The sequence below is a fragment of the Physella acuta genome, unplaced genomic scaffold (genome assembly GCF_028476545.2).
Source record: "Physella acuta isolate Inbredline_101_S28 unplaced genomic scaffold, ASM2847654v3 ptg001440l, whole genome shotgun sequence".
Lineage (NCBI taxonomy): Eukaryota > Metazoa > Mollusca > Gastropoda > Physidae > Physella > Physella acuta.
Window position 1 is genome coordinate 31,239 of NW_026732955.1, and position 23,457 is coordinate 54,695.

General features: G+C 31.3%; 3 protein-coding genes across 5 annotated transcripts; 1 reads left to right on the plus strand and 2 right to left on the minus strand.

Annotated features, from left to right (window-relative positions):
• Positions 1-65: 65 nt before the first annotated feature.
• On the minus strand, positions 66-8,232 carry LOC131927765 (nucleoporin SEH1-A). The gene is made up of 11 exons (XM_059283565.1): positions 8,125-8,232; positions 5,713-5,846; positions 4,848-4,895; positions 3,935-4,165; positions 3,300-3,430; positions 2,980-3,072; positions 2,603-2,743; positions 2,424-2,505; positions 2,233-2,311; positions 1,825-1,948; positions 66-640 (listed from the first exon to the last, which is right to left on the minus strand). The coding sequence occupies exons 2-11, from the start codon at positions 5,821-5,823 to the stop codon at positions 547-549; spliced, it is 1,134 nt and encodes a 377-aa protein (XP_059139548.1). The 5' UTR covers positions 5,824-5,846; positions 8,125-8,232; the 3' UTR covers positions 66-546.
• Positions 8,233-10,684: 2,452 nt separating this feature from the next.
• On the plus strand, positions 10,685-17,243 carry LOC131927768 (GEL complex subunit OPTI). Its single transcript, XM_059283570.1, has 4 exons — positions 10,685-10,932; positions 15,250-15,353; positions 15,554-15,683; positions 15,950-17,243. The coding sequence occupies exons 1-4, from the start codon at positions 10,825-10,827 to the stop codon at positions 15,998-16,000; spliced, it is 393 nt and encodes a 130-aa protein (XP_059139553.1). The 5' UTR covers positions 10,685-10,824; the 3' UTR covers positions 16,001-17,243.
• Positions 17,244-17,324: 81 nt separating this feature from the next.
• Positions 17,325-23,260, minus strand: LOC131927767 (uncharacterized protein C20orf96). Of its 3 annotated transcripts, none has more exons than XM_059283567.1 (12): positions 23,174-23,260; positions 21,293-21,446; positions 20,934-21,085; positions 20,473-20,531; positions 20,223-20,322; positions 19,884-19,983; positions 19,669-19,748; positions 18,958-19,035; positions 18,721-18,822; positions 18,457-18,522; positions 17,723-17,865; positions 17,325-17,605 (listed from the first exon to the last, which is right to left on the minus strand). In XM_059283567.1, exons 1-12 carry the CDS (start codon positions 23,204-23,206, stop codon positions 17,545-17,547), a joined length of 1,128 nt encoding a protein of 375 aa, XP_059139550.1. In that variant the 5' UTR covers positions 23,207-23,260; the 3' UTR covers positions 17,325-17,544. The 3 variants fall into 3 exon arrangements, with proteins under 3 accessions (XP_059139550.1, XP_059139551.1, XP_059139552.1); XM_059283568.1 differs by having other exon boundaries at positions 23,187-23,254; XM_059283569.1 differs by having other exon boundaries at positions 23,155-23,231.
• Positions 23,261-23,457: the final 197 nt, after the last annotated feature.

Below are 23,457 nucleotides of genomic sequence, written 5' to 3' on the forward strand. Positions count from 1 at the left end.
AAAACTAAAATAAAAATTCCATCCATGAAATATTAACTAAATTGAGCAGTACAATAAATCAGCTGGTAGGTTTTAGTGAGGTGTTTTAATAGTTTTTTAAAACTGCCCAACAAGTGAATTAAATTATTCATCACAAAATATTTTTAAAACCTCAATATTGTTAATCATTGGATTCCATTATGCACAACTTTACAGTAAATAAAACTATACATTTGTCTATAAAAATTAGAGGAATTAATTTCTAGTTGTACACATCTAAATAGTCTAATTCTAGTAAGGTCATGAATAAGTTGATTTTAATGACGTGAATAGTTTGTTTTAGAAGGTGCGCTCTACCTTGGCCTAAAGTTAAAGATGCAGTTACCACTCTTGACAAAGATGAAAATATTTAATTGTGTAAAACAAAAATTACTCCCAGTAACATCTAATAAATATTGTTCAGATAATATAAACAGTGATTGGTATTATAATTCCCACCATGCATGAGAAACAAAAACAATAAAACATACATTTAAATCAAAGTCAAAGAATTATCATTGTCCGGTATTAGTAAAACACCTTTCCATGGTCAACGTTAATGTTCATGTAAGGCCATCCTGAGGATCTTTTGATATTCATGGTCCCAGGTGGAGGAGGTGGTCTACAAACAGAACAAAGTGTTGTTAATTTTTTTTCTTTCCCATCACTAATTTTAAAACGCTTATTTTTAGTTTAAAACCCTGCATTTTTTAAACTGTTTAGGTGGGAGTAGTATCCTTTTCCCTATCGTTTGATAATTAAAGTAATGTGTAGGTTTTTTAAGCAATGATAAACATCTAAAACTAGCAGAGGCCTGCCATTACAATAACTTAGTACAAACATTGCTAGTAATGTAATTGAAATGTCCTGGTTATTTTACACATTTTTTTTTAAATCAAAGACAACAGAGGTTTACATTTAATTTTTTTTAGCAACACATGCTTTTTATTTTCAATTTTTCTGTTCACAAGATAAACTAATATTTAGCAACAGCAACACATATTTTTTTATATTTAAAAAAAATTGAAGACCATCTTACTCAAGTAACCATCTTTGGCCTTTGTATGAAAAATATACAGATGACATACATGTCCAAACTCTAATATAAAAAGGGAATGAAAAACAACTTGTAGCTCCTATTAGTTTTACGTCTGTGTACATACATTTCCACTGAATTACAAAACTTCCTTAATAAGTTAACATTGTTCAAAAGAAAACTCAAGTGATTTTTACAAGAACACACTAAATTTTGTAAACAATTAACAATGAATTATATCATTCCTTTAAAACTTCAGATATATCATCTTACAGTATGTACTTAGTACTTTTTTTTTATCAAGTTGAAAAAAATCGTTTTAAGTTACAACAAAAAAAATTCTATAAGCATTAAATTACAAATGGCTACTCAACATATCCAAAAACAGGAATAATATTTTTAAACCTGATGAGGGATACTGATAATGGCAGATACCTATGTTTGACATAGCTCAGAAAGTCATTCAAGTGTATGTATATGAATAAACAGAAATCAATGCTCTCAGATATCTTTTGAAAATAATATTGCATTTATCTGTTAAAGAATGCAGAAAAGTGACACGTAATTTATTAAATGACTTGAAAAAGCAAGTACAAATTAGTTTGCATACTTAAATTCTAACTAATTTGGAACAACTTCATTTTTTAACAATGCTGCATGAAATTTTATGAATAAATGAATTAAATGGTATTTGCTGAAGCACCAACAAAGATTTCTTATCCTTGCTTTACAACCAGAAAATCTCCAGTGATTCTAAATGGTTGTTTTACCTGAACATGTTAGCACTATGTGTGGTTGATACACTGGGGATGTGTGAAAATGACTTCTCAATTTCTGTAGAATTGCTGTCTGCTTTCAGAACAGAGATACACTGCCAGTTGTCTAGGTAGTTAGCTGAAATAAATGAACCAATTTCTTTATAACTTCATTTCTATCAAATCTTTAAAATTTATTATTCTACATCAAATTTTTATGTTAACCTTATTATGTATCAAAATTCTACATTTTAGGCTGTATCAAATCTGATTTTTGTAACTTTCTATAACAGATTTTTACTTTTAAACATTATAAAATGTGTTAGACATGAACATCACAATATATTCTATAATATTAAAATTTAATGTAAAAACAAAAAAAATATCTAAAATAAATGATGCAAACAGTTTCCCAACTCTAACCTTTCCATAATCTCACACAGCCATCATCGCCTGAAGATGCTAAAATTGTACCCGTGATATTCCACGACACTCGCCATACCTTAAAAGATAGATAGACTAGATATAAAGATTTAACAATTATCATTACAAATTACAACAAACAAAAATTAACATAGGCGTAACAAAAGTAACCTTAAAATTTGTAAACTTACAACTGATCCATGGTCTTCAAAACTTCCGGACTGTCGAATTTCAAATTTACTCACACCTCCAGCATTAGATCCACCATCTTTTCTACAAAAATTAAAAATAGAAAAATTTATATTCATTAAACCATTACTTATATATAAAAATTTGTAACAATATTTTAACATTTGAAATGCTGCTGTACCTGACATTTTTTAAAGATAAAATTGTGAGGTCCCTTGATGCAATAGCTAGAAGGTGATAGGATCTGCCTAAATTTGGAGCAAATCTAACATCATGGACAGGCTCTGTCACCATGTAGATAGTTTCTACTTTCTGCCATTTCCTGAGATATATAGAGGGGGAAAAAATTGCTTGAACTGGTAAAAATATCAGTTGTTTATGAAGTAGACTTGATAAACATTTGATGTAATCACACTAAACACATTTTAACATTTTAAAGAAATTACCAGAAAAAATGTTAATTTTTGAAGTTTAAATTGTCTTAAATTGTTTTAACAGCCAAAATAAAATAAAAAAAACTTAGAGGATTAATGTAATATAAAAAATCTACATGAATACCTAACTATATCTGAGTATTCGTATATTTGCACTTTACCGCCAGCTGATTGGTTAGCATCATCACTGCCTACAGCAATCATTGGTGGGTGTAATCTGGGAAAAAAAAAACTTCATTTGATTTTTCATGTGAATGTGCTATACTGATAGCAACAAAATCTCTGTTTATTTTTACTTTTGGTAAGAAAATAGCAACACAAAAAACATTTAAAATAATGCTTTACTTCATAACGTATCCTTAAAAGAAATTGTAACATTATTTAGAAATGATACACAAATTAAGACAACAACTAATAATTTTTTTACAAAGACAAATGACTCACCTGGATGTGTTCCATGAAAGACAACTGAGGCTAAGATTACAATTAAATTCAAACTGAAGCTGCCAATTGCTCAAGTTCATCACATCTACAGCTTCATAGATTCGTACTATACCATCTGCTGAGCATGTGGCCTGGTCAAATAAAACAATTGTAAAAATAACATCTGGGCCTGATCAAATTTTATTATTATCACTGAAGGAAAATGAAAATATATATCAATAAAATAAAAGTAGAAAATGTTACTTTAACCCCACAACTTTTCATTGCAGGTAGACCAAACCAAGGGGTAGAACTCTTGTGCTTAGAATTAATTAATTAGTTAACAAAAGTCAGTGTGCATTTAAAAAAAAAAGATTTTTAAATAACAGTTATTTTACAGAGGAATATGTATGCAATTTATTATGAATTACTTTTAATTACAATGCAATTAACATTATATTTAAAAATGCAATGTCATTATCAAACTTAATAATAGTAATAGTGTCCAAAATATGGCATTTGCAAAAAAGTACTTCGACTACTTAGGTCTGTACCATATATAAAAAATCTCGGCTGCTTAGGGTAGTAGAAGATTAATATAAAATTAGCTAAAAAATAAATAAGCATATTTTTTTATTTACAAAGCTTCTACTCACAAGCTGTAATCCTAGATGTTTAGGTGCAAAGCCTACATCAGTAACAGAAGTTCTGCTGTCCACCAAAGATGTTCTCTTCAGCCAGGTGTTTGTAACTAATCCCCCTTTGCTGCCAATATCACTACTAAGCTCTTCCCATACAGCCGCAGTGCGATCAAAAGAACAGGTGGCAAGTACCTGACCAAACTCTGGGTGTGCCCATGTAACACGCCAAACAGAGCCACTGTGAGTCTGAAACACAATTTATTAGCACAGTATATTTGGTAACTTACAATGAATTGACATATATTTCATTAAGGGCTCAACTGTTTACTAGTAGTAGGCTAAAGTAATAAATGCAAATGATCAGCATGTATACTGTAATACAAATTTATATTAATTGTGAAATAGCTATGAACCAAATATTTGTATTCTCTTAAAATAATAATCCTAAGAAGTTTCTACTCACAGCAGTTGTGTGAAGAGACAACAGATCATGCCCCACACAAAACAGATAAATAAATTGTACTTTATGCACTGCTAGAAAATTGAACCACAAGAGCCTTACAGACTGAATGCATATATAAACAAGCAATGTTTTGAGGTAAATGACCACACAGACAAACATTGTCTATCATTGGAGTATGGCATGACACACTGGCAGATATCAATTCAACCTTGAATGCTGATTATGATGATACTCCATTAATGTGAAGTCATATTAGCTCTAAAACATATCTATGTAAAATTAGAATTAGACCATAGCCTATAAAACAGTAAAAATATCTTGAAAATATGGTGATTTTTTAATTATGCTGATCAAGGTAGCAACCAGGAATCGTTTTGTGAAAATTCACTAGAGCCATTTATTTTATTAAGAATATTAAGAAGCACAGATTACATATATGTGAAAAGTTTTCTAGTATAAACTAACCTTCCAGCTTGCAGTGCAGCGCCAATTTCCATCTTCTAAATCCCAAACCTGATAAAAACAATATTTTTAGAATAACTTATTGTATTTAGTAAAGTAAAGCTCCCCTTTCAAACCTAAAGTTCCATAGTGCAGATAAAGTAGAGTTCATGTTTCTTGACCTTGGCATTTGAAAGGATGGTGTGGTCAGCACCATGCTCAGCTCCTCTACTTTCCTCTACATACGGTACCCATCAGAGCTGGGTGCCTTCAGGGTCATCCTAAGGTCCTGAGTCCAAACTGAGATCTAGACTCAAGACCTTTGGGATAGTAGCTGAATGCTACCATTTGACTGACTAGTTTGTACACAGCTATTGTACTTGAAAAAAAAATACATTGTTCTTTTCTGCTTTAGTTAAAAAAAGATACGTTGTTCTTTTCTATGATTCTGTGATTAGGGTATGAGAGTATGTTTGCTTTGAAAGAGTTTTGTGTAAATAAAGATGGTGAGTTTGTGATGCCATAAGCAAGGACGTTTGCTATAGTATCTTTACTGTTAGGGAAGAAGGTTGCTAGCAGTCTGCGTCTTGTGTGAGGAAGGATGTGGTCATTGTCTATGAAGTGGATGTCATGTGCAATAAACAATGGAATGAAACTATGCGATTATGTCCTTTGTTTATGTTGATGTCGTACCATAGGTCAAAACACTGAAAAATTTAGAAATGGTTAGGAAAGAAAATGGTAGTAGAATCCCTCTCACTGCATAACTGAGGGATATACATGGTCCCCAGCTACAACAGTTCTATATAATAAAACAGTGATTTCTATTGTTAAGTTAAAGCAGTTGCAGCATAACCCTGACCTACTCAAACATCACATTTTAAAGTACCTTGACAGTATGATCACTAGAGCATGTGGCCATTCTTCTACCATGGTAGTCAAAGGAAACATCATGAATTAGGTCCTTATGCTCTGATGCTATGGACCTTGCTACGAACATGTTGATTTAATATTAAAACAAAACTGAAATAAAAAGAACATATATATTAAAATCTGATAATAAGTTTCAGTTGTAAGAAATTATTCTGAAACCAAATAAACCGGGAGTGATCTCCCCTAAACTTTCTCGAATATTCTTATATAACACTACGGGGATGGCAACTCGGGATATATACATGATTTTTAATCCATTTTAATTACTTAAACTTTTTAAAATAGAATAGAATCTCGTAGAAAAAAGAATTGCACACCAAGTGAACGCCAAAGAAAATGTGTATAATAGTGCGAAATATTATTAGTACTTTATAAATTCACATGTTTTTTGAGAAATCGGAAATAGCCTAAATTACTACTAACTTTCGGTCAACGGAAGTTACTCAAAATTTGAACGAAGGTAGAGAATTGTATCTTTTACTTATATGTGAAACTTCATGTATCTACCTGAAATAGTACTCAAGTTATAGGCTTTTGCAAAATTGAAAGTAGAAAAAGTTCCACTTCCGGTTATCAGAAATTGCTGAAAAGTTTATACCAATCTACAAATTTGATATAATACTTAAATTTTAAATTTCATCAACCTAGCTGTAACGGTACTCAAATTACAGTGTTTACAGACACACATACACACGAACAAGATTGCAAAATTATGTTTTTCCGACTCAGGGAGGTGTAAAACGTTGAGATTTGCAAAAATCTCAAAAAAAAAAATTCTGCACGATTACAACACTTTCTCTATACTCTGTATACGAGAAAGTAAAAAGGCATGAAGAAAACTGACCCAAGAAGCATGATGACGTATGGATTTTTTTCTTCTAAAGTATACATTATGCCCTATTTACAATACAGAAAAAAATCTCACAAACTAGATAATGGTTATTTTAGAAATAGAAGTATAGGCCTCAGTTAACTCTCTTTTTGCTGTGTTTGATGAGTAAGTCTTCAAATAACTCATTTCCCCATGGGTGCATGCTAAGTATCGTAATGCTGTAATGAGGTATAATGCTTATTGGAATAATTGGAATAAAACATTATCACTACAAAAACCATCTGTCAGATAAAAATGTACTATCAGAAAGATAAATTTTGTTTTTCTTGATGTCATACATCAAAGTAAACTGATTAGTTCAACGTTGAATAATCTGAAAATTAGAGAGGTTGAGTTTGCTGTAAAAATTGCTTGTCACTAAAAAATTTAAGAAATCGAATTTTTTTGCCTTAGAAAAGCTATTCCAACTTAATTCCAAGGAAAATGTTGGGGCATAAAATATTGCAAAAACCAAATTTTGCAAAAATTTTCACAATTAAGCTTTCAAAAACAGTTTGAGTTTGATCTATTAATAAAATAACGAATTCATCAATGACGTCTGGTTGAGAAGATTAAAACGGCAATGATAGACGTTAGCATTTGTGGTAAAAAATCTGATTCCCTAATTAAGTTGCTTTTAAACATGGGTGATACCCTTTTACACCTTTGTATATCTAGCAGAAGGAACAATCTGCATGGCCTCAACCAACCAGTGGGCTTGTTGAATTTGCAAACAGAGTTAATTTCTGGCCTATATAAAAATTGGGTAATCTATCGTTTTAGGTACGTAAAATCGACCGCGACAAGTAATATGAAAAACAGGTGACTCCTTAAATTTTAATAATAATTTCACATTTTGAGGAGGATTTGTGTTTTGAAAAATACAAAAATGTTTCCTTGTTTCATTTATGTATATGTTTTTAAACAACTGAATATTAACTTTTCAGTAATAAATGAAGACTAGCGATGTTTCCAACAGATGCAACCATGCTCATTTACTATAGAATCTAGCAGCCATCTTGTTTATTTTTTTTTTTGTAAACTTATAGCACAAGATTCAGAGGAAGCCACTCTAACATACAGATGGTCGCGTTTTATATATATATTATAATTATATATATAGATATAGGCTAGCAAATTCTGCTCGCAAACACTGCTGTTTAAAGATAATTTCTTGCCTATAAAATTGATAGGCCTATATTAAAATTGATTTAGGTTTATTATTCATTTAGGCCCCCTAATTTATTTATCTCTATATTATCTATAATATTTGACTCAAATATATCACAATATTATATAGATCTAGTATATACTTTTATTTAAATCACATGTATTAATTAAAGTAGTAGTAGTAGGAGTAGGGTTTGTACTTTGTAGGTATCGGCCGAGATCGCGGTAAAAACATGACCCGAAATCTCCCATATAAATAAACAGTAACGATATATTTTCTAGATATAGTCTAGAGTCTACATTTAATACATAACCAATCATGTTAACCTATTTAGTATTTTAATATAGAAAGTATAGATCTAGACAAGAAATCATAGATTCTAGATCGAGATCTTGATAGACCATTTGAAATAGTGTAAAAAAGAAAAGTAACAAGTCGTACCATTTGCCGAAATGAACTGAATATGACTGTAATGTAGAGACAAATTCTCGTTTTTATTCGATTGAAAACAAAGATATACAATTTTAAAAAGAGAACTTTTTAATTAGGTCCTAATGATAATTTATATTACTAAAGACAAGAGACATTCATGTTTCTACAGTTGCACTAACGGCCATTACTAAACAATTTGAAATAAGTAGCCTAGTTTTAATTAGTTAATTAATATTTTATTAATTTTAGCGTTAATTAAATTAGGCCTATAAAAAATTATTTAATATTTGTAATAGGCATACGCTGACACATGTTAACATGCATTAATTAGAGTTTTGAAATTGTAGAATTAATAATGTGAGGGGAATGTACATATTCTTTTAAAAGTAAAAAAAAAAACTGCATATTTTAATTTGATTTGTTTTTACTTGTCGGTGTTTGGTACTATCTATATTTTAAACAGCAAAGTGCCTTCTCTAGTTACCAAAACTAACTCAACAAATTCTGTTTAGTAAAACCGGTCACTAAAAACAGATAACGCTTCTAAGTTATGTTCCCAAAGAAATATTCTGCAAACATAAAAAATGCAAAACGAAAATTACAACGCCGAAACTGCGCAAACGGAGCGTGAGTAAACACTAATCAGAGCACAGCCAGAGACATAGTGGGCAACTAAAATCGATGACAAATTCTAACAAAGGGCGTCATTCAGCATTCTGGCAGTACGTACCGTTGGGCACCCGTGTTCCCAAGCGTCTACCTATGTACAAGGGATCAGTTGGTTGTGTTTCCTGACCAGGGTCAGGCGAAATACTCGATTCAACTGTCAAATGCCTCTTGCGCTCCGTCTATCGGGTGACCAAGAGCACCCCTGACTACACAGTAAGCATTATGGCTCCTGCTTCGTTTTAAAGAACGACCTACATAGAAACACTTCATTAGATGATTGAACTGAACAATGGGTCACACCCGGCTGTAACATGTCGCCGACAACAGGGCAGTCGCAGATAGGTGATTTACTTTATTATTACGAAGGGCGATTAACGCACATTCATGATTTTTACATAACACGTAATGAGTTTTCTGGACGGTAGAGTGGACAAATACACACACTAAAATCTAAGATATAGAAATATAGAGCTAACATTGTTTACATTTAAATAGTAGAAAACTGTTTGATGAAATCCTCAAAAAATGTTGCGCCACTTTGGTATTTACGACTAGATCTCAGCAACGCGCACCGGTACGCTAGTGTGTTAAAAAAATTATCATACTATTACAACCTACTTACAAATATCTAAAACGTCTCAGTTAATTTTAATTAAACGTACGCTGGTGTGTACTTTCATAGTAGGCCTACCTATATACATACATTTTTTTTAAGAAATTCAAATTTGTTATACTTTTTTCCTCTTACTTTATTTCTGTGACTTTGTATTGTAACTTTACTTACTACTGTGGCTTTTGTCCTATTCAGTTTTTTTCCTACAATCATATTTTATGTTGAAAGCGTAAATTGGCAACGTCAATGGTAAAAATTCGTTGAATATTTAATAATTCGGCATATACTACAAAAAATAACGCAGATACACTTTAATATCTACGCTGTTTATTGGATGTGGCAAAAGCAGTGTTCCTTTCAGAATTTTTTCTCCAAGGGGGAGGGCACTTGATACACACCTCCCAACACACTATACCTTGCGGTACATCAGTACGAAGTGGACCAAACCATACACCCCCCGCCCCAAATCACACCTATCCCGCACCACACATACACAAAACTGTATATATATATATATATATATATATATATATATATATATATATATATATATATATATATATATATATATATATATATACGAGCCGGCCCGCGGCATAACATACGCCGCTATTTAGTTGTTTCTAATTTTCAATAATTCATAATTTGTGAATTCGACAGTACCAACGCTGACACTGAAAATATTTCTTTAAAACACTATAAGTAGCTCGTTAAGGACCATAACCCCCCCCCCTTCCTTCCCCCCCCCCTACGTTTAAAATCGTTGGCTCTGCTTGTAAACATTTAGAGTGAACACAGCTCACTAAAACCATGTAGGGGTGGGGAGGTAGGGAGAGCGTTTGCAGCTTGTTTTCTAACGGCTCGAAGAGGAGAATTATATATATATATATATATATATATATATATATATATATATATATATATATATATATATATATATATATATATATATATATATATATATATTGTGAATGAATTAGATAAATATTAAACACGAGTTTAATTGAAAAAAATAATTAAGGGAATTAAGAATTTAATATTTTAAGTGTAACGAGTTTAGACAAATATGTGGATCATTCTAGACCTACTCTACATGCATTTCGGTTAATTTCTGTTTGAACATACTTCTGTTGATAGTTGGAGCAAAAGACTACCCTGCAACTAAAGGTCTTAAAATTGACTATACAAACAACATGGTGGACACGTTTAGGAAATAGTTTCATTTAAATAATTTGTATTTTTCAATATTTCTTGATTTTAAAGTGTAAATAATATACATAATACAAAATTAATAGTTTTAGACGAACAAACAATGACAATTTCAAGCAAAAAGTCCTCTAAATCAAACATTGACGATGCGCATGCAAATCAATCTTTGTTGTCAAAGGCTCTGACCCCGGAGTTTCATTGGGGCGATAAGGTAGGCGGCTATACAAGTCCATATGCGTCCACAAAAGTCAGTTTTTTTCGGACCCCCCCCCCCCGTGTGGACGTCATAAATGGATGACACCTTACCGCGATCTCGGCCGATACCGACAACCCTAATTTTACGTACCTAATTAATAACTAATTATCCTAATACGATAGATTACCGAAAAATCTTCTTCCGAGTAGTCACTTCGTATATTTTTATATTATCTTGATTTGTAAAAGTGTAAATTCTAGAACTACGTCTCAAACTCAAGTCTAACTGATAACCGTAACTGTACACTAAACTAGGCCTAAACTAATAACTCAACTTAAAATTAGGCTTACTACTAATAATGTATAAGGATAAAAAGTGGATTTTTGTGGGGGGGGGGGGGGGGGGGGGGGTCCCAAAATCCAAAAAAATTGTGGACGTCATAAATGGATGACCCCTAAAAATATGACCCGAAATCTCCCATTACTTTCTGATACCTGGCGCACGAGATTTGGTTTTGCATACTAGAATCTAATAAGTTTTTAATTTATGGTAATTAATTAAGTTTAAAAGGTCATTTCCTAATGTTAAATGAAAAGTAGAATGGTTTTCCCATTGTTTTGATGGCTTAGCTATCTGATTGCACGCTGTCTCTGCTTTGGTCTTCCCCCTGTATGAAGGCTAGTTTCAAATAAGTTGGAATCACGATTTTTTAAAAGGTTATTCTAGATGAGAGAAGATTACTGAGCAGACATATCTTATGTATGTGGAAATGATATTTGTTTTTGGATATTTTGACTCCGACATTAGATATACTCATCTAGAGGTGGTCACTGTATGTAGGTCGCATTGCCACCATTGTTATATTTTTTCATCCCGATCTTCCGGCCTTTAAGTTTGATCAACTAACAACAGCATTCTTATGGAATGTGCAAACAAATCTCCTAATTTTTGTTTTCAAAATATATTTACATACCCATCTTTATTTTTTTCAGCTCTAGTTCTAGTTTTGCAGAATATGTTTTTCCTAAAATCCAATTTTGTCAGACTAGACTGACAAGAGTCAGACCTAGGTTACCTGTGTGTAGTCTGTTGCTATACACTAGCTGCTAGCATTGTGCTAACTGTAATTTTAAGTATTCAAGTTCTACTTACCCTTAGATATAGTTATATGTTGAAAATCAGAATCCATACACAATTCACACATAAAAACATTGATCTGATAACTTTATTTCACTTATTACAAAATGGCTAATATGGACTCTACTTCACCTGCCCAAAATAACAAGGCAGTTATATACACATTACAGTGTTCAAGTCATTTAGATTTCTGACTATGTAGTTCTTTCATTCACTGTATTTATATAAAATATTGCTTTAGAAACATTTTCATATTTGCGCAGCAGTTTTATAACAAAATGGCTTAAAGATGGACTCTACTTCACCTGCCCAAAATAATGAGGCAATTATAATATTATATGCACATAACAGTGTTCAAGTAATTTACTTATATATACTTTTATATGATGATTAGTGTTTTTTTACCAAAATCCCTAATTTAAAATCACCCGCGGCTAGTAATGTACGAAAAAGTTACCTCATTGTCAAGGCTTTAATAGAAGTATATTGTGATATATTTGTGTCAAATATTATAGATAAATGAATAATAAACCTAAATCAATGGCTAAATATATCAATATTTATTATCGAAGTGACTACTCGGAAGAAAATTTTTCTCCACGTCTCCACTTAGTCGGCAAAAGATAGCTCTGCGCATGCGCAGTGACCTATGGCTAGGGTTAGGGCTAGAATTAGGGTTAGGGATAGGATTAGGGTTCTGCGGTTTTAAACACACGCATGCGCAGTACCATCGAAAACATCACCGGGATGGCAAGTCGTAGTTTCTCTCCATTGCGCATGCGCATCTTTTTCCGGCTAGCATCGGCCATTTATTATAGTATAGACAAGAAATAAACTTTAAACAGCAGTGTTTGCGAGCAGAATTTGTTATATAAAAAGTCGCCATCTGTAAGTTAGAGTGGCTTCCCCTGAATCTTGCGCTATTTAGTTGTTTAAAACCAGGTATATAAATGAAACAAAGAAACATTTTTGTATTTTTCAAAACATAAATCCTCCTCAAAATGTGAAATAATTATTAAAATTTAAGGAGTCACCTGTTTTTCACATTACTAGTCACGGGCGATTTTACGCACCTAAAACGATAGATTACCGATTTTTCTCCCCAACGTCTCCACTTTGGCACTTAGTCGGCAAAAGATAGCTCTGTGCATGCGCAGGGTTAGGGATAGGTTTGGGGCTAAGGATAGGATTAGGGTTGGTGTTAGGGGTTCTGCGGTTGTAAATACACGCATGCGCAGTACCATTGGCAAGTCGTAGTTTCTCTCCATTGCACATGCGCATCTTATTCCGGCTAGCATCGGCCAAAAATTTAATTGATGTAAAGTAAGTGTGAGTGGGAGTAAAACTTAAGTAGTAGATCTAGTAAGTTGGTAATGTATCATTTTAGGTACGTATAATCACCCGCGGCTTTAAGAGAAGTATATTGTGATATATTTGTGTCAAATATAATAGATAAATGAATAATAGACCTAAATCAATGGGTAAATATATCAATATAAATAATATAATATACCTCAATATATAGGCCTATAGGCAAGAAATTAACTTTAAACAGCAGTGTTTGCGAGCAGGATTTGCTATATAATATATTACTATATAAAAAGCGGCCGTCTGTAAGTTAGGGTGGCTCCCCATGAATCTCGCGCTATAAGTTTACAATTGAAAAAATTAAACAAAACAGCTACTATAGTAAATGAGCATGGTTACATCTGTTGGAAACATCGCTAGTCTTCATTTATTACTAAAAAGTTTTAATTCAATTGTTTAAAAACAGGTACATAAATCAAACAACGAAACATTTTTGTATTTTTCAAACCATAAATCCTCCTCAAAATATGAAATAATTATTAAAATTTATTAATTTAAGGAGTCACCTGTTTTTCACATTACTAGTCTCAAGCGATTTTACAGACCTAAACGATAGATTGCCGTTAAGTTCCCCTTCCAAACTCCCGGTCTATGGCTATGGGGCAAATGAAGTACTAAAGTAGAGTTTAGTAGAGTTCACTTGTTTCTGGGACCTTGGCATATGAAAGGATAGTAATAGTTTGCGGTCAGCACTTTGCCCAACCGCCTTTACTTTCCCTAATGCCCTAAGCCAAACTAATGTCACCAATTGAGTTAGGTACCCATCACAGCTGGGTGGACTAAAGTGTGGTCTACTAAGTGACTTGAACCCGGATTTGAACTCAATACTTATTACTTAAGGGTAGGAGTCCAGCTCTCTACCGCCAGGCCACTCTGTCCCCATGAAAGGCTTAGGGAGTACTGCATGCATACACTCTGCTTGTTTTCAGCCTTTAGTTACTGCCTTTTACTACTTGTTATTTAATTTGGCCTATTTGGCTGGTTTTTATGCAAAACGACAGCATTTGGCACATCGTGGTTATGAACACTTCTGTAAGGCCTTTCACTTTTGGGATGATTTAGGATACAGATGTTCAATAATAGACTGAAAATAGGTCACAAAGGTGTGTCAGATTGTTAGTAGTATTGTAATCTCAATTAGTTTTATGGTTTAAAATTAGTGTTAAGCAGTATGGTAGAGATAGGATTAGTATTGACATTATCAGGTCATATGTGTGTATTTAGTTAACTACCAGTAACACAACACCCCTTTTTAAAGATTTTATTATTGGACACTGGTATAAAAAGTCCACCCAATTTTGTTTTCAGGAAATGTAAATTTTCTCTTTTTACACGACCCCAAAAAAGTGACCTAGTATTGGATTAGTGACAAAACTTGAAGCAATCAATGGTTAGCTTTAACTTTAAGGTTGGGCTAAACATATCTTTTATATATATATATTTTTTTTCCTAATAGTCTTACATTTTTCTGGCACAAATAGTAACATCAACAATAACTTGTTCTATTATTAATATAAAGACAAGCCATTTTTAGGCTCATCTTAGAAATGTTTAAATAGTAAAACAATTTGAGTTAGTGAATCCATTTGGTTGTCAAGATGGCACACAACAAATAAAAGTTTCTAAAAGTCATAAGTATCTAAATCAAAGGGATCCATTATATTGGAAAAGAGTGCTTTGGCAGTATTCAGAACCGTGAGAACCAGTTTGTGTAGGGCACTGGCATCTCTTCACATCCACCCACCCCAAATTCAAATGTTATACATTTCTAATAATATTAGTATATTAGTAATATACTTGAGCTAGGTTTTAAATGTTTGGTTTCAGGATGAATTTTTGGATGTGATTTATTGGATGAGACAAATACTGGGTGTTCTGCTAGGTCTTGTATGGGGCGTTATTCCCCTTAAAGGATTTATTGGTCTTGCTTTGTAAGTTCTTAATTTTGTGTAAAGATTTAAGTTGTTTTTTTTTAATGGTATGGATTGAAGCTAGATCTACTTGTTGGCTATCATTTTGTCTTTGAATATTTTATGGTAGTTAAACTATTTCCTCAGAAGGAAATTTATTGTTACAATTAAAATGTATGAAAATCCATCTTGCTTGAATTATGAATAATTTTTTTTTGCAGGTTTATATTAGTGAATGTGGCAATTGTGTACATTTATTACAATAGTTTTCAAAAGATTGATGAAGAAGAATATGGTGGTGCCTCAGAAATTCTTAAAGAAGGTCTTATGACATCATTTTCATCATTTTTAGTAAGTTTACCTTAATTGATTATATTGTCTTGATTCACCCATAGCTTTCTCTAATTTTCTTTAAAAGTTGGCTGATGTTATACAGTTGAAATGAGTTGTATTGATTTAGAATGTTTTTTTATATCTATATTTCACATGTAAGTAAACTTTCAGAATTGATTATGCATTGTTATAGCCTATTTTATTTATAACTTAGGTATAACAAAAATGATATGCTCCTTTAAGACAGGTTTCACAAAACATAAAAAATTCATTTTTCCTTTCAGGTTGCATGGATCATTTTGTACTCTGCACTGCATTCTGAATCAGGTTCTTAGCCATTGTTCCCTACTGTAGAAGAATTACAGTGATATTTTAACTGCTATGTTATTATATTTCCTTAAATTTAATGAACATTTGGCTCTTAATTAATCAGTTAATATTTATCTTAAGATTGATATTTGTGATAGTAATTATTTAAAAGGCAATATTCAAGATACCTTATGATGATCGGTAATAAACATTTTCTTTTGTTATTTGTAATTTATAAAATCAATAGCAAAAGTATTGCCATGTTGGTAATCATTTCAGCTCTATAATGGTGAGAGTAATCATGGCATTTTTTGTCAATTATTTAAAAATTCATTTGTTAATCATCTTTCATCTCAAGTTTTCACAGAAAAAAATTGTTTAAGTTGAAACATTTGTACTTTGATTTTTTTTCCAAGTATGATTAAATGCCTTGTATTGCTTGATATTTGTTGTAAACATTGAATGTATGCATTAAATAGTCATGTTTTAGCTATAGCACTAGAGTGAAAGCTGCATTGTTTAAATGAATTTCTTCTTTCTTTTAAACATGCAGTTTTTTTCTGAAAGCTGAATACACCTGGATAACACAATATTCTGTTATTTCAATAAGAACTTTAACCACATAACAGTACAGTAATGATAACAGCTTCTTCAAGTACTTTAGCGGTTACTGTGTAGTTTAGCTTTTCAATCAATGAGTCAGTTAATAGAGGTTAACAGGATAATTTTTTAAAAAGGCCATGTATAGCGACAAGTAGTAAATAATGCATTCCATTTTGATACTCATAAATTAGTTTTATTAATAGACAATGTCTGTGCGACTTCATGTGGTATAGTATTAAAATTTTTTTTATCTTAATTGAAATAGAAATTACATTAGCTTATTTAGTTATACTAGTCATGATTTATTTCCTCTAAATATAAACAGTACATTCACTAGCTGCATACAAAACAATGCATGTTGATATATTAGTTGGATAAATGAATTTGTGGTTTTATAAGTAAGTTTTAACTAATGTTGTTTTAAGATATTTAGAAAACATTTTTTTTAAATAGTGACATGCAATTTAAGTTTTTAACAGGGACTTTTAACTTTCCATGAGTCTTGAAAAGAAACTTATTTTCAATAAAGGTGCTGAAACTATGTACCACCTTATAGTATTTTGATAAATCAATTATTGTGATTTCATGTTATGATAAATGTTTCTTTTGCAATAAAAATCTAGTGAGAGCTACCTTTTATGTCAACACTGTCACTTTAAAAAAATCAATAAAAATTTGATGGAAGATAAGTTTTTCTTTTTTTTTAATAATCTTTTTTTTTTTATTAACCATCACTTTTTAAAACTAATTTCAAAATGCTCATTCAGTTGTCAAGAAAAATTTGAGATGTTGGAATAACAAGTAAAACTAATATTCATAAGTAGTCTCGTAATCAATAGATGAGGTTAATCTGACAGAAAAATTGTTTCTGCATTTAGTTCTGATGAAATTTCAAAATTTTATGGAGCAAGTTACACAAAACCAGCAATAAAGTGTACATCAACAAACCTCACAAGTAACATGCACATTAAATCGGCAACCATTCTTGTTTTGGGATATCCAAAACCACATCCATATCTGGGGTACACCTGATTAAAAAAAATATGCTATTATAATAAAATTATCATTGTGAAGCAGGACAGTAAAAATATATGGCATTTTTTTATGTATGTAAAATATGTGATTCATTAAATATGTTTACTTACTTTGAAGTTTTTGGGAAGAATTCAGGAAACAACTGAAGCCTGAGATTTGATAAAGGATTTTTGAGCAGCCTCTCAACTTCTTCTTGTAGTTGTTGATTGGTAGCCCTCAGTTCTTCTTGTTCTTTTTTATGAAACTCTATTTCCTGTAATTCCAGCACTATTTAATTGATTGTATGCTTCTAAACAAGACTGAACTTGCTTATGAAAATGTATTCTCTTCAAGTCAAATGCAGAAAAACACACTAAATCACACTTAATATACTTTGCTAAGCATATCCTGACTCCCATTCTCCACAGCCACTTCATACCCCCTCCCTAGACCATGTCACCCATCCCCACCCCAGCTGCATGAATCCCACCCCTTCATATGCACACCAAACAGCTTTCTTTCTCAAGTAGAAGTGTCACTGCTCATACCCTAATACAAACTAGCCAAGGAAAGTTTAGCATTGGAACTTCTAGTTCTATCTTATGTCATATAAACTGTGTGTCTCTTCAAAAACAATTTTTTGTGAGTCTGATCATTCTTAGATTTAAGTCCCTTATTGTTCCAAGCACTGATTCTCCTCGGGCATTTTATTTTTTTAATTGTATGAATCTGAATACAGACCTGAGATTATATAATATAAATACAGACAGTATATTTTTTATCATCTTCAGTGTAATACAAATAAAATGCATCACTACATCACAATTTAATTTTTAAATACATTAAAAATATAAGCACAACTTACCTTTTTCATTACCAAATTTTGCAAAGCCATATCTTTAAGGCTGGGATGCATCAAAGCTATAGATTCCTTAACATAAATAATTAAAACACTTTAACTGTAAGAATTGGTCTATTTTTAGGATTTGAATGACATACTATGTTAATACTGGTGATACCTAATTCTATCAATTATATTATAACATCTTTAATTCAAAATTTTCTCTATTTGCAGTTATTGGTAAATCCTGTCCTTTGTAAGTAATGGAGACTGAGATTAAACTTTTACATTTGTGACTCTCCGTGTAATTTCATTGCAACGGCGTACACTATCTTTTTCATACTTTCCTAGCTCAGTGTTGATAATGTGCTCTAACTCTTGTAGATCTTCCTTAAAATAGATTACAAAAACTCATTAATGGAGAGGGAAATGTTAACAGCTCTATAAATGCTAAAATCTTGTATTTTAGACAATATAGAAACATATAAAATAACATTTTGAATCATTGATGGAAACTTGTGGCACCTGATTAGAATTTTTCAATGCTTCCAACTCTGCCTGAAGATTAACAATTATCATGGCCTTCACTGGATATTCTTTGTCCTAGGATAGAAAAGTTATAATTTCTTACAAAACAAAATTAATATTTATATTCTACAGATACCCAAACACAGCGTGGTTTGTGGAAATAAGTCTAAATTAAAATCATTTCAAGTTATTTTCAAATGTTAAAACATTTGTAACTCTATAAAATGTATTATATTTAACTTAAATGTTTCATGTTTTCTTATTTGAAGAAAACCTTTTACGAATTCACAAAATTGAGCTTTGAATTAAAAAATATAGTACAACTTCTAATTCACAAACACATGACTGTACACTGTTGGAAATTACAAAACTCATGTCAAAGTAATTAATGTAGTTCAGATTTGCCTACATATACGAGCAGTTACTATTCAAAATTAAATTCATTAGATATTTGCTGGGCAGATGAGGCTCTTTAGCTGGAGACGGCTACTCATCTAAGAAAGAGAACTCCAAAATCAAAAGTTGTGACCTAACAGATTGTTCTAGGGTGGACTAGATAATGGAATCAAATCCAGAAAGAAAAGTAGGCTGAAATTGTAGTCAAGAGGCTATGTGGCATATAAAATTAAGAACAAAGAGGAAGAAATTAGATATTTGTCATGTCTTCTGATCTATAGACTGTAATATCTATTTTTTTAAACAACTTACTTTATAACTTTGTAGCACACTGAGATGGTTTTGTTTACTTTTAAGTCTCTTGTCCATTTCATCCACCTGATGTTCTAGTGCTAAGGGATTTTTTAAAAATAGTTGAGAGGTGGGTACCAAGACATAAATCAAAAATACCTGTTTCAATCTACATGGTTTCATTGGATCTGTGTTAAAAAGGAACTAGTGGATGTTATGTAATACATTTTATATACCTTCCAATTTAAGTTTAATATTCATTTTTGAAGCATCCAGCTCCATTTGCCCCTCTGTAAGTTCTTTTGCAAAATTTGTATTCAAAAAGTTAATACCTCCCTGAAAGTGATGATACTTAGGTTAGGGTTCAAGCTAAAGAATTTTTTAACGTTAAGCAGTGATTTTGCTTTTATTCAAAGCAATTTTTTCAGTAGCCTACAGGTACAAATTAAATTTCTAGAAGTAGGATTGTAGTTTCAGATTAATTATCCCAAAACCAATTCAACAGGCTATAAATAAGGCTAAAAAGGGAACTAAAAACTACACAAATTAAAATTCAAACAAGATCCATGTCTTACCCTAAATTTTTCATATTTCCGCAATAATCTCTTCACCTCAGCATGTGTTTCAGCTTCCTTACTTTCAATTTCCTTGGCTATTTGAATATTTATTTCTATTCTGTTATTTAATTTTCAAGAAAAATAACGAAAATCATAAAACATCACAGTGAGCCTAACATTTAATAAAAGTATGTCACATCAAGATCATAAATAGCCACTGAATTTTAATTTCACGAATCAGATGTTTGCATTTAACCATAAAGGATACAATTCTTTTTCTCTTTTTATGTACATATCTGTTGTTTGCTGTGCATGCCTAATTTTACTCTGTAATATTGGAGTAAAACAAAATATAAATATGTCTAAACACTAAGTATTAAGCATTCTTTAAAAACCTAATACCTAATACAGTTTTTATTTACAAAAAATCCTATCAATACGAGTGTTAGTACTCTAGATCTATAGATCTGTGCCCGCGCTTCTACCCATTGAGATAAAGTTAACATTAGCCATAAAGCATGACCCACACTAAGGATTTTTAAGTTGTACTAGTTGCAGGCTTAATATTTAAAACCAACATCATGATTTTCATATTTTTTAACACATATTCTAGCATTTAAAAATACAGGGTCCAATGCAGGGCATAATGGAGCAAAGTGTAATGTACAAATTTCAGATTTCATTCCTTAATAAATTATACTAAACATTTTTTTTAATAACTATACAAACCATTAAAACATCACATCTAGCTTCTTGTTGCTGCCTTTCTTCTTCAAGACTAGCTTGGACTCTTCGAGTTCGAGGAAATTGTTTTGAAGGTCCTTCGTGGTTAACATTTGTATTTTTTACTGTACCAACAGTGAATACTTTTTGGCTGTTTGCTATTAAAAAACACCATTCAAATTTAAGATATTTAATAATTGAATTACAAAAACTATATGATTCAAATAATTGTGAGGCTTTATTTGTCTTAATAGAATACTATTTAGATTTAGACAGATTTATAAATAAAGAGAAAACTTCATAAAAATCAACAGATAGATTTTAAAGTGTATTATTAATTCTACTTCTACATTAAAAAAAAATACCTTGAGGGATTTTCTTTTCTTTTCTTTGCCATTGATTATAATTTAAAAAATCTATGTCATGTTCAATAGTTCTTAAAAGCTCATCATTTGCTAAATGTTTTTGAGTGTGACTTGCACATTGATTCCCTTTTGCAGAAGCCATTTTAAGGGTACACTGGTTAAAATATAAAATAAAAACATTTGCTTGACACTTCTTTGATAAGAAACTAAAATTCACAACTGTATATAATTTTATTGTAGATATGTTTAATATAAAAATGTTAAAACAATACTATGTTGCATTTGGAATTTTCATGCATTTACATTTATCATCACTATTACTATTTGCTGTATCTTAAAGCCAAGTAAGAATAAATTTCAGACATTTTGACACAAATGCAGATAAATTTCCCAGCTCTATTTTTATTCTGGTACCATGAATCATGATATTAAAAGCACAAAAGTAAAAAAACACAGATGGCATATCTTTGTCTTGCTTGTCACATTTGTATCTCCCTTTTCAACTTACATTACATCACTTTAAAAAGTTAGTACTTGGACTGAAAGGTGTGGGCTTGGACTCAAGTGGACTAATTTTTTTGTTTGTTGTTTTTAACACTGATTTAAGTGATCATTCAAATTTCATTTGCATTTTTTTTGCACCAGGTGCAACCCTAGTTTGGTTTAATCGTCAGATGTAGCAGCCCACCATGTTCATAGTGCTTGCTGCAGTTTGACTGTTGAATTAAGTAGTACATTGACCTCATGTGCTCAGGTAACTTGACACACCCAATAGTACTCTAATTCCCTGGTTTGATTTCATCATCAATATTAGTAGCCAACCATATCTATGGTGAATGGCTCTCTTTGGTGGAGCATGGGTTGCACTGGGGTGCCAGAGGCCATCCCTGTTGCAGTTGGACAGTTGAATCAAGTAGTAACCCAGACCCCCTATGCAGGCCTTTAACCAACAGACTTCATGTGCTCAGGCAGCAGATGAGAAATTCAGGGTGCCAAACTGCACCATAAGACACAGGGATTTAAAAAATCTGAATTATTTCATGCCCTAAATAAATTTGGCTTCAACTTGATTTTTTATTAGCTAATATAGGATATATTTTGCAATGACTAATAAATAAATAATTTAATTTGAAACTCATGATAATGAGACAGTCTAAACTTAGAAAAAAATGACTTTTTTTTAAACACCATTTTGCTGTCTTGGCCAGATCCACACTATTTTATGCAGCCAATGAAATTCATCATTTTGTGGGACCTTCATTAACAAATGTCTCTGACCAGTTCTGAGATTGAGGTTCCAGGACTAAGTGCTTTTAATCCTTATTCTCCACAAGGAGTAAGAGGACTAAATTAATATGGTTTTTAATCTGATCTCATTATGTAAATTAGTAAATCATTCAAAAAAGGTTGGTACTTGAGCATAGTTATAAGAAGTCAATATAAGTAGATACGAATTCATGGCAACCGATAGCCCATGAATTGTCAGTAATTTAGTGTTGCTGAGATGCTGTCAGCACACTTTTCAATATTTGAATATGTAAAAATTATTAATTATTAAGATTTAGATTTTTAGATCTATGGGTAGATACAATTCTAATGTAATACTGATAAAAATAAAGTAAATTACGATTATTACTTAACTACTTATTTTAGATTTACTTTTATTTTGTAATTTTTATCCTAAAAACTAGTAAAAACTACTACTTACTACTAGATACTAGACTAGAATCTACTACTAAACTACTTCACTAAATTAGTTAGAACTAATATGTTGCCCTAAACAAAACAAAAATAAACAAGATAGCATGGACCTTTTTAAATTTATAATTTTACTGTAATTCTAATTATTTAGATTAACTAACTCAGAGTTTATGCGATTACATATTTAAAATACTTAATAATAAAGTTTCTCATGCGTCGCCATTTTCAAGCCATATTGTTTCCTCGGTGATATAAAATGGTTAAATGGATTAGATCTAAATTGTAAATCTAGACTTAATATTTTAGAGATATTTATAAGAAAATAATTATTAAAAAATGTTTATCCAGCGTATAAAGTTAAAATATGATTTTTTACTTATAGGTTTAGTAAAAGAATTTAAGCTTTAAAATATAACTTTAAATAGAATCTACATTCCAGTCCATCTTAGTGCTTGGCGCTTTGT